Source organism: Panthera pardus, unplaced genomic scaffold (assembly GCF_024362965.1).
Source record: "Panthera pardus isolate Hobbes unplaced genomic scaffold, ASM2436296v1 HiC_scaffold_10, whole genome shotgun sequence".
Lineage (NCBI taxonomy): Eukaryota > Metazoa > Chordata > Mammalia > Carnivora > Felidae > Panthera > Panthera pardus.
Genome location: NW_026526655.1, coordinates 102,247,115 through 102,259,446, shown reverse-complemented (window position 1 = coordinate 102,259,446; position 12,332 = coordinate 102,247,115). Strand labels below are relative to the sequence as shown.

At 42.2% G+C, this 12,332-nt stretch overlaps 1 protein-coding gene across 10 annotated transcripts in view; it reads left to right on the top strand.

Moving 5' to 3' along the window:
• The window catches only part of CUNH2orf76 (chromosome unknown C2orf76 homolog), a 71,608-nt gene that overhangs the window by 32,388 nt on the left and 26,888 nt on the right, over positions 1–12,332 (top strand). For all 10 annotated transcript variants that reach the window (XM_053909592.1, XM_053909584.1, XM_053909607.1 and 7 more), the window contains one exon: positions 1,224–1,368. In XM_053909592.1, coding sequence (XP_053765567.1) covers positions 1,224–1,368 — 145 coding nt within the window. The remainder of the gene's footprint in view (positions 1–1,223; positions 1,369–12,332) is intronic.

The window sequence follows — 12,332 nt, the reverse complement described above, 5'->3', positions numbered from 1 at the left end:
TTGTTTCCAGTTTTTAGAATTAACAAACAATGTTCTTTTGCACATATTTGGGAGGTTCCCTCAGGTACCTATGAATGAAATTGCTGGATTGAAAGGAGCATATATCTTCAGTTTTACTAAATATTGCCAGATTGTCTCCAAAAGTGTACCTGTTTGGGATGCCCACCTTCCCTGATTAAATTCTCATTGCTCTACACCCTTGCCGACACTAGATATTATCAGATTTTTTAGTCTGTTAGTTCAGTAAGTGATCTCATTATTTTGAATTTCTCTGATTACTAGGGAGGTTAGATGTCTAATGTGTAGTATTACAGGTGTTTTTTCCCAAATATAATTGTATATTACGGCTGCAAATTGTATGCAGAGTTGAAAGCATGAAGTACTTATTACTGGATAGAAATAGACCATAATTCTCTCATTAGATCATAAGCAACTTTGCAGATTTTTGAGGAGGAAATAATTTGGTGTGATTTTCTGATAGTGTATTAGAGCATGGACTTTGGAAGAAGTAAACAAGGGAGCCACGATTCAGGCATCAGTTTGGAATTAAACGTGGCTCCATTATTTACCTGCTTTACGGCCTTGGGCAATTTGTGCAGTCTCTCCAAGTCTGTTTCGTCATCTTTAAAATCAGTGTAATACCTCATGGTTTGAGGATAGAGTTAGGGGAGATGACATTAACAGCTGGCACATAGCACGAGCATGTAGTTTTAGAATGAGGCAAACATGCTTAAACAATAGTGTGAAAGAGGGAAAATACCACAGCAGAAAATGAAATCAGCACTGAAATCTGGCAGCAGTTGTGAGATTAAACTGTGATGTATTGTTAGCTGACTCAGTCTCAGGACCAAGCGAGGGGACGTCTGGCACAGCAAATCCCATTCAGTCATGTCTATGCCATGCATCCATTTGGAAACCCCACTTCTTCCCGTACACGCACCCACACACCTGTGTCACTTGTGTTCGTCTGGGCCCTGTTCGTTTTGTGCCAATCAGGACATCAGTGACTGTGACAGAGCTGTCCAGGGTCACAGTGGATAGACGGGGGTAACCTTGGGACCCTTTTGGGTGCCTGGGATCTGGCTTGGGTTTGGGGACTCCGTCAGTAGCCATGCAGCGTGGGAACGATGGCCGGGTGCCCTGGAGCTGATGGTGGAAATGCACGCTTGTTGGGTAATTGTGAATGGATGTTATTCAGACTGTTCTCATGTCCCTCGCCACAGGAATTTCTCCGCATGGCTTCCAGAGAAGTGACCATTACAGTACGCCTCATTCGTTCTTTTGAGCATCGCAATTTCAAACCTATAGTGTATCGTGGAGTTAATTTGGACCAAACTACAAAGGAATTTATAGTATTTCTAAAGCAAGGTACGAGATGTCTTAATCATTTCATTTTATCAATATTTTGAGAAAAATAGTTGACTACTATATTGATGGTAATCTTTTAAAACTACTTCGAAAGATATTAATTTAGGTTCTCAGCCAGGTGCTAGGCCAGCTCCTGGTCTGGGCTTTGGCATCAGCCAGAATATCTTCCCAAGGCTCTTTGGGCATTGCGTGTGCCCTCCTCGGGAATCATTACCCTCATGTTTGGCTTCTTCCTCCCCCTCCCGCCTTTTTTTTTTTTTTTTTTTAAAGTGTATTTATTTAAATTGAGAGAGGGAGAGAGAGCCTCTGCAGGGAAGGGGCAGAGACAGAGGGAGACAGAAAGAGAGAGAATCCCAAGCAGGCTGTGTATGTACTGTTAGCGCAGAGCCTGACGTGGGGCTCGAACTCACAAACCATGAAATCATGACCTGAGCTGAAACCAGGAGTCGGATGCTTAACCGAGCAAGCCACCCAGGTGCCACTTCCTCCCCCCCCCGTTTTTTTAATTAAAAAAACTTAAGATCTCGGTTTGCTTGTGGTGGGCTTATGGATTTGGAGATTGATTAACAAGGGAATGCGGTGTAGCTCATGGCGTTACCTGGCTGAGCACACAGAGGGCCTCATGGGGAGCATGCTCGGAAGGTGGCAGGCCTCCGTCTTTATAGCCGGAAAATCATGAGTGCTGTGGGTCAGTGTGATCACAGAAATGACAGCCAGACCAACTGGTGTTCGTTTTTCATTTTGAGCTTGACGTTCGATAGGCATGAAGTCAGTGAAGGCTTTTTGTAGGACCTCGATGGGTTTCTAACCCCTGTTTTTAATTATTGAAGTGTTCCAATCATCAACATTTGATAAAACATCTAGAATAAGCTTTTATTATTTTAATCGAAATGTAATTTATATATGATGTAATGGACAGATTACATACAGTTCCCTGAGTTTTGACAAATGTATCACTTTATATCCAACTTAATTTTTTTTTTTTACTTTGACATAATTTCAGACACAGAGAAGTTTCAAAAATAGGACAGAGAATTCCTAGATGCTCTCACAGAGGTTCCTGAAATGTTAGCGGTTTGTTACATTATTTTTTTAACCTTAGCCTCCCCTCCCTCCCACCTTTGTCTCCTTTTCTCCCTTTTCTCTCTTACTGAACTTACCCCTTCATTTTTTTCTTTCTGAACCATTTAGAAGTATATTGCTGACATGATTCTCCTTTATCTCTAAATATTTAAGTGTATATTTCCTAAAAGCAAGAAATTCTCGTACATAATTACAGTACAATGATCAAAATCAGGAACCTAACACTGAAATATAGCAAAAGAAAATTCAAGGGCACATGCTACATTCACTTCCTTTAATCTGACTTTTTTTTTTTAATGTTTATTTTTCTTTTTGAGAGAGAGAGAGAGACAGCGTGTGAGCAGGGAAGGAGCAGAGAGAGAGGGAGACCCAGACAGAATGTGAAGCAGGCTCCAGGCTCCGAGCTATCAGCACAGAGCCCGACGTGGGGCTTGAACTCACGAGCCATGAGATCATGACCTGAGCCGAAGTCGGACGCTTAGCCGACCGAGCCCCCCAGGCTCCCCTGACATTGTGATTCCTTTAGTCTGCAGTCTTCATCACGTTGGCAGCTTTTTTTTTTTTAATTTTTTTTTAATGTTTATTTATTTTTTAGAGAAAGTGTATGAGCGGGGGAGGGGCACAGAGACAGGGAGGCACAGAATCCGAAGCAGGCTCCAGGCTCCGAGCTGTCAGCACAGAGCCCGACGTGGGGCTTGAACTCACAAACCGTGAGATCGTGACCTGAGCCAAAGTCAGACGCTTAACCGACTGAGCCACCCAGGCGTCCCACGTTGGCAGCTTTGAATAGCACGGGCCAGTTGTTTTATAGGGTGCATCTGGGTTGCATTTTTCTGGTGTCTTCTCACAGTTGGGTTTAGGTTATATGTTTGGCAGAGCAGTCCCGGACGTGATGCAGGCTTCTCTGTGCATCACACCAGGAGGCTCCACTGTCCATCAACACCAGTACTGGCAATGGTAACTCTGATCAGTTGGTTGGAGTGGAGTCTGTCAGGTTTCTCCACTGCAAATTTTAATCGTAATCGAAAAGTAGTTTGTAGGGATATATTCTGAGGCCATGTGAATATCCTGTTACTTCTCAAACTTTGATCCACCAGTTTAGCATTCTTTGATGATTCTTGCCGGGATCAGTGATTATGATAATTGGCAAATGGTGATTTTTCCTATTCTGTCCTTCCTCTTACATATGGTAGTTGTTTTTCTCCACTAAGGAACAGCCCGCACCTCCGCCATCCCATTTATTTAATCATCAATCATATCACTGTGGACTTGCAGATTCTTACTTTAGTCAGAGGATTATAATTCTTTACTCTCATTATTTATTTTGTTGGTTTTTTAAAAGTTTTAAAAATTTATTTATTTTTTATTTTTATTTTTTTTAGTGCTTATTCATTATTGAGAGAGAGAGCATGAGCAGGGGAGGGACAGAGACGGGGGGAGATACAGAATCTGAAGCAGGCTCCAGGCTCCGAGCTGTCAGCACAGAGCCCGAGATGGGGCTCGAACTCACAAACCGTGAGATCATGACTTGAGCCGAAGACGGATGCCCAACCAACTGAGCCACCCACGCTCCCCTCATTATTTATTTTGATGCTCCAGGTATCCCCATTTTGGCTGGTGACAGCCCCTTCCATCGGGCCCCAGGCCCTTTGAACACGTCCCCATCATTCTCTGAGCACTTCTTTACTTTTTTGGTACAAGGTGTTCCAGACTTGTCCTGTTCTTTCCCTGCTTCAGCCCTGGAAGCAGCTATCTCTCTGAGGAGCTCTGATTCCGTTACTGGAGAATGATATTGCAAAACCAGTATCTTGGTTTATATATATGCAGTGAAAATGTATATAGCTAAGTTTCTAAAATGTGGTAAATTCCTTTTTTTTTCCCCCACCATCATTAGTATTTTATTTATCCCTCACTGCTCTGAACACACATGTTGTCTCACACAGATGAGGACACCAGTCAGGACTGCAGTGCAGGTTGATTCATTTTTCCATACCCTCCCCCCTCCTCCCGCAGCCTGGGTTGGAGTCCCAGCTGGCCCTGTCCCGGAACATGCCAGATGTGGTCAGACTCTGGGCAAGGCCAGGCATCTGGCAGACCAGCCTCTTCGGGAGCAGCAGTCTCCACTCAGGAGGCCTTCTTCCATCAGTCTGGGTCTGAGCCTAGAGCACATGCTCCAAATCCAAAATGTGGTGAATTCTTGACATTGTACTTCCTGATTGACTTTGTAAATCTTCTCAACTCTTCTCCCTCACATTTCCTCCGACCTCTAATTTTGGTAGTTTTACTACTCAGTATTACCTGTATAGGTCAAGGTGGGCGACATATACAGAAGACAGACCAGTCAGTTGGCTTCGTAGTGACTGTGAAAGATTTCATGAGAACATAATTGTTCGTGAAAGTAACTACAGGCTGATGTATAGAGTATGTGTTGTTGTTGTTGCTGTGTTCTTAATTCTTAGGGGGGAGTTGAGAGTTGGCACTAAGATATTGCCAATTATATAGTGTCCTGCTTTTGGAAAAGATAACACCAAAAAGCATATTTGGGTTTTGAAGTAAAAATAAACCCCTACATTGCTTACTTTAAAACCTGTCTGTGTGTTATGGCTGACAGCGTTTCTTAGTGTTGACCTTGTAAGCGCTCTGATGTTCTTGGTACGGTGCAGGATAGGTTCTTCCTGAAGTCCTGGAGAATAAGGTGTGATCTTCAGGCTGCTGCAGTGGCAGGAAGAGACATAGTCCCCCCGGGGTCACTGTACTCTCCTCCTTCTAGGTAGCCTAGGACGCCTTCTCCGTTAGAGCAGCAGTACCGATCACAGCTCGGTGCTCGGCCGCGCCTTCCCACATCTTTTACCCGTGTTAGTAACAACATGGCTGCTGCTTGTTTTAGTTGTGCGGGTGGGACACTAGAAGGTGAACTTTTGGGGTGTGGGCTCTGTGCCCAAGCCTATCCGATTGGAAGCACTGTGGAACCTCTCTGAAAGGTCGGTGGGCCACCTGTCTACCTTTTACAGTTTTGTATGTGACGAAGACCAAAGAGTTTATTTCTGGGGAATTTTTCAAGTAATAATGATAACCAACTTTGTATGTGGTCCTGTGCTCGGAGCTTAAACTAGGTGATCTCATTTCATCCTCACAGAATCCTTCTAAAGTGGGATCGGTTATGTCCTCATCTTACAGGTGAACCAGCTGAGGGACAGAGAGGTTAACACACTTGCCTGCGGTGACGTGGCTAATAAAAGCCAAAGCTGCAATTCGACACAGGCAGTTTAACTGTACAACGCGTGCTCTTAAACACCGCGCTAAGTTGCCTCCTTTCTGTTCTCCTGCCTCACTTGCTGAGGTGGGATCTCTGAGCTAAATGGACCCCCTGTCAGTGAGTCTTTGCGTGGAGTTCACCTTGCTCTAGCGTTTTGAACACGGACAGCGAGCAGAGAGGTTTGCCACCATGGCACAGTGAATTTTGCACACAGCCAAAAGTGGTCATTGTGATGAATGATCTCTTGGGGTTATTTAAAACATTTTTTTAAATGTTTATTCATTTTTTAGAGAGAGAGAGTGAGAGTCGGGGAGGGGCAAAGAGAGAGGGAGACACAGAATCCGAAGCAGGATCCAGGCTCTGAGCCATCAGCACAGAGCCTGATGCGGGGCTCGAACTCACTAGCCATGAGATCATGACCTGAGCTGAAGTCGGATGCTTAACCGACTCAGCCACCCTTGCATGCCGTGATCTTTTGGGGTTATTTTAGATGACTTCTTGCCTTTCTAACTGTTCTTCACTTTTTTGCCGTCCTTCATCTAGTCTCCTGCCTTGTCTGTCTGTATTTCTCCCTCAGCCAAGGAACTTTGGTTAAATTGGATTCATTCTCCATTGACAATCACTGTTCCACAACATCATGCTATTAAAACCTAAAGTTATATAAATGCAGTAAATATAAGCTCATTTATTTATAAATAAGTATATAAATACAGATTATATTTATGTATGAGTATATAAATAAAATAAAATAAAATAAAATAAAATAAAATAAACCTGTTATTAACATATGGGGGATGGATGTTATTCAGATATTCTGATCACAGAGGTACTGTATATACTACCTTATATAGATGACTTTCTAGATTCAGAATAGTGTCCAAACCAGCTATCTAGCTAATATAAGACCTTTTCATTAATCTTTGATTTGGAAGCATTTAAATATTTTGTAACACGTGAGACCTTCTAAATGTAAAATCATTTCACCCACAAAACAGAAAAAAGCTGTGGATGGTTTGTCCAGACTTGCAGTTCAGAACTCCTTCATCCCTCGCATACCATCTCTGTATGTATGTGTGTTTTGAGTACTTTCTTACTTTATGGCACTATAAGATGCTTCAGGCTCATTGTGTAGATTTCCTGTCCCTGTCCCAGAATCAGCCATTTCTCAAAGGATCCCTGGTTCCTGAACGCAGATCTGGGTGTGGTCATTACTCCTGGGGTATTGTTCTTTAAAGCTCTCTCAGCTGAGGGGGACCTGGGTGGCTCCGTGGGTTGAACGTCCGACTTTCGGCTCAGGTCATGATCTCATGGTTTGTGAATTCAAGCCTCACGTCGGGCTCTGTGCTGACAGCTTAGAGCCTGGAGCCTGCCTCGGATTCTGTGTCTTCCTGTCTCTCTGCTTCTCCCTCACTCACGGTCTGTCTCTCCCAAAAATATATAAATATTAAAAACAAACAAAAATAAAGCTCTCTCAGCTGAAAGGGCAACCTGTGCGCATACACACATCCCCGAGTGTTTTCATGTCACCATCTGTATCTGTGTGGTAAACATGAGTCCTTCCTGATGTTTTCCAGTCCATCCCAACATGTCTCCTTCTAGCTTCCTCCCCTGGCGGATTTGTGTTTCCACTCCAAGAATGAGAACTCTGGCTCCCATCCTCTGCCATCCACTTACTTAATTCTTTAATTCCAGTTTACATGTCTAGCAGTATCAGAGTTTTTCATCTATACCCTCTGGGAAGCAACTTGATATTAACTAGAGCACAGTGCTTTTGTGCAGCTCCTTTTGCCTTAGTCTTACAAGAATCTCTTCACTGCCACGGTTAATTAGATCAGCAGCCTTTCTTTCACTGCCTTCAGGAAGGTTGCTTCATACATTTGCAATGCAGCTGGATTCTTTGGTCACTATCTGCGATCTTTCCTGGGATCTTCTGCCCTCCTAAATGGTGGTTTCTCACTTTGCACACATTCAAGCTCACTCTTTGTGCTCTAAAGTTCTGTGGGCTTCAACAGATGACTAATGTTGTGCAGCCACCGTGACACTGTTTACAGAATAGTTTCACCACCATAAAAATCCCCCATGGTTTGCCTGCTCATCCTCCCCCACAAGCCACAGGCAACCACTGATCCCTTTAATGCCTCTAGTTTTGCTTTTTCCAGGATATCATGTACTTAGATTTACACAATATATAGTCTTGGCGGACTGGTTTCTTTCATTTAGAAGCATGTATCTCAGATTCCATTGTGTCTTTTCTTGGCACACCATGTCTTCTTAATTCCTTTTGATCTGGAGCAGCCCCCCTGCCTTTTATCTGTCACTATATTGATTTTTTTTTTAATCTCGATTTATTTGATTGTTTTCTCATGATCAGATTCAGGTTAAACATTTTTGGCAGGATTACCACCTAGGTTGCAGGTGGACAAGCTACGACAAGCTAAGTCCGACCTGCCACCTGCTGCCACCTGCTTCTGTAAACGAAGTTTATTGGAACACAGCCATGGCTGTGACAGAGACCGCGTGGCTCACAAAAGCTAAAATGTTGACAAGCTGGCCTTTACATAAATAGTTTGCTGACCTCCGATGGAGGTGACTCATTCTTGTTTGCATCATATCCGAAAGCGCTTGATGCTGCTTTGTCCTGTTACTGGTCATACAGATTTCAGTCATTTGGTTAAGGCACTGGCTGCTGGATTTCTCTGTTGTAAAAGTATCTTTCTAATTAATAAGTAGCGTATGGAGTGATAAACATTGAGACCATATACATATCTTGTTTCCAGCAGTTTTGGTATTTCCCAGTGATCCTTATCTGAATCGCTGATATTGCTAGAAATCAGGATTTTTCTTACTGTGTGATTCTTTCTACATTTATTATTTCACATGCTGCTGTAAAGAAGCAGTCCCCTGGTCCCCCCCCCCTTTTTTTTTAGAAAGGAACAGGGTAATTTTGTAGTAGTATAGTCACAGCATATTATCACCTTGTCACAAAGAGACTTGTCCTTCAACACTATGTTGAGGTGATGCTTTCTAGTTTGTACTAAAAAATATACTGTAGATCCTTTAGTGTAATTTTTTTTAATGTTTATTCATTTTTTGAGAGAGAGAGAGAGACAGAGCACGTGCAGGGGAGGAGCAGAGAGAGAGGGAGACACAGAATCTGAAGCAGGCTTCAGGCTCTGAGCTGTCAGCACAGAGCCCCACATGGAGCTCGAATCCACGAACTGCGAGATCATGACCTGAGCTGAAGTCGGATCTTAACTGACTGAGCCACCCAGGTGCCCCTAGATTCTTTAGTTTAAATTCTGAACTCTATAAACTTAAAACACAAAATAACACTCTGTTTTCTGTGGCTGTGACTTATAGAATGAGAGTATAAAAAACATAGGGGATATGATAAGTTAGGGACAGTTAGTGCTTACTTCTAGGAAAGGAGAGATAAGGGGACTAGGGAAAGACAGGTTTCAGCTGTATCTATATTGTCTTATTTCATAAAAAGTAGAAAAGGATCTGAAGCGGTCATGACAGTATGTTCAATTTGGTTGGTGGGTTAAAGGAATTTTCTATTCTCCACACTTTTTATGTTTAGAGTATTTCATAATTAAAATGAATAGCATCTCGATAGAGCTGAACCTTGGAATCTTACTATTATATAGATAGGACCCCTTGTTAAGTTATAATATTGGACATTATTCTGATTAATGGTGGGTGTTTGGTGTTCTTGCTTATACTGATTAGTCATTGAATTGGTCACTTTTTTCCCTTAGGTGTTTGTGCTTTCCCAAAAGTCTAAAAATAAGTTACAAACTGTACTCCTTCTATTTTTATAGCCTTTACTATGAGGTAAAGAATTATTTTATTGCCTGTTGATATTTTAATAATTTTTGAGACTTTATTGATTTTTATATTGAAATGTATGTTTTAACACTTCAGACTTCTTTGGGGGGCATCCTAACTGCCAGCAGTATATTTATTAAGTTGCCTTATTTTGCTTATTAATTTTTCTATGGATGCCTTTCATGGAGACCTAAGTGAATGAGGAAAGTTAGTGGTTACCTTCTCATCAACTTTCCAATAATGAAATATTAAATTAATTTTTGCAGAATTCATTCTGTAATCCCAGATTCTCCTGTATAAGTTCGTTAGGTCTCAAAGTTAAGTTCAAAGGTGAGGAAAGATAAAATAAAAGAAAAACTCTGTGTAAAGTTGGACATCCTTTTCAAAATGTAATAGATAGGCCCCAGACTTTTCCTTTCAGCTAAGGTGAGCAACAGGAACTGAACTCACTCTTGCCTGGAACAACTAAAAAAAAAAAAAAAAGAAAAAAACCAAACTATGCAAAATTTATGCAACAGTGGTTTTCAGATACCGGACATCAGGCAGCATAAGACAGTGGTCCCTGGGATAGGGGAAGCAAACAAGGTGACCCCTGTGATTGTGCCACCTTACCACCTGGAGGGAGTCTGTAGGCTACAGAGCAGGTAGGACTTGGCGAGTTCCATGAGTTCAGCTCAACAGCTGGCACACTGGAGGGGAGCCTGGAGACTTCATAGGGCAGAGACCTGGAACGGAGAGGGCTGTGCAAAGGGAATGCTCTGAAGATTTGCAGAGCGTGTGTCTTCAGTTGAATACAGTCAGCACAAGGGTATAAGGAAACTACCCGCAGTCAAGGTGAAGAACAATCTGAAGGAAGCAGAAGGCAGCATGCTCAGAGCTCAGACAGGCCTGAGAATAGTTTTGTGTTTTTTTTTTTTTTTTCCTCCACACCAGCCAGAATGGAAGAGCTTGTGATTCACAGGTTATCAGGCAGAGTACCTAAAGGGGTATTGCTGAAATTGTAAGGCAAAATGAGCCCTAGAGTAAATTCCGCTCTGCTCTCACCTGACAAAGCTCGAAAGCAAGACTCGAAAGGATCTAAGTTTCCAAGTAGTTTAACAAAGCTCAGGATGTTTATAGAAACACACAAATATCCAGCACTCAACAAGATAAAATTCACAATGACCTGAATCAAATCAGAACTTACCAGGCATGCAAAGAAGTGAGAAAATATGACCCATAATTAGGAGAGAAATCAATCCAGTAAAACCAGCCCAGGAATGCTGCAGATGACAGAATTAGTAGACAAGGACAATTGAAAATTATTATAACTATACTGCAAATGTTCAGGAAGGTAGACGGACAGTTGAACATGTTAGCAATGGAAGATGTGAAAAGAAAAAAATCCCAAATTGAACTAGAGATGAAAACTACAACGTTTGAGATGGATATTCACCGAATAGGATTAACATGTAGATCAGATGCGGAAGAAAAGATTCTTAAACTGAAAACAAAGCAACAAAAACAGTCTAAAATAAAGCATAGAAAAAAACCCGAAAGAAAAATAAATAGAGCGGTAGGGAGGGGTGGGGCAGCTGCCATTAGCTAGATATACGTGTAATTGGAGACCATGAAGAGGGGAGCTGGGACAGGGAGGACAGAAGATGTATTGGAAGAAATGATGGTCGAAAATTTTACAAATGTGATGAAAACTATAAACCCACATATTCAAGCAGTTCAACAAATCCCAAGCAAAAGAAGGATGAAGAAAGCTATACCAAAGCATATATAATGAAGTCGCTTATAGCTGGTGATAAAGAGAAAGTTTAAAAACAGCCCCCCCCCCCGCCAAAAAAAAGAACATATTATATAAGGAGGAACAAAGAGGAAAGACACAGACTTCTCATCAGAATGAGTGCATGTCAGAAGATGCGGAGCGACATCTTTAAAGTATTGAAAGACAAAAAGTCAATCTAGGATTCTATTCCCATCTTTCCGAAATGGAGGCATAAGAAAGACTTTTTAGACGTACAGAAGCTGAAAGAGACCATCACCAGGAAACATCAACTACGGGAAATGTTAAAGGGCCTTCTTCCAACAGAAGGAAAATGATACCAGATGGAAATTTGGAGGCACACAAAGAAATGAAGACTATTGGAGATGGTAAACATGGGTCAATATGAAAGGCTTTTTTTCCCTTATTTAAAAAATTTTCTTAAAATAGGCTTCATCACATAAAGAAAAACACTAACCATGTTGTGGCGTTTGTGGAAAATATATGACAGAACTAGTACAAGACCTAGGAGGGGAGAAATAGAAACATATCCTTTTTATTTTAAATTTTTTTATTAAAACATTTCTGCAATGTTTATTTTTGAGAGAGAGAGAGACAGAGACAGAGTGTGAGTGCAGGAGGGACAGAGAGAGAGGTGAGACATAGAATGTGAAGCAGGCTCCAGGCTCTGAGCTGTCAGCACAGAGCCCAATGCAGGGCTCGAACCCATGAATCGTGAGATCATGACCTGAGCGGAAGTTGGATGCTTAACCAACTGAGCCACCTGGGTGGTCCTCTTTTTTTTAGATGTTTATTTTTGAGAGAGAGAGAGTGCACACAGGCCGGGGGGGGGGGGGGGGGCAGAGAGAGAGAGAGAAACAGAATCCAAAGTAGGCTCTGCGCTGTCAGCACAGAGCCAGATGCGGGGCTTGAACTCATGAATTGTGACTTCATGACCTGGGCCGAAGTCAGTTGCTCAACAGGCTGAACCACCCAGGTGCCCCTGGAAGCGTAAGATTCTTTCACTCTCTATAAAGTGTT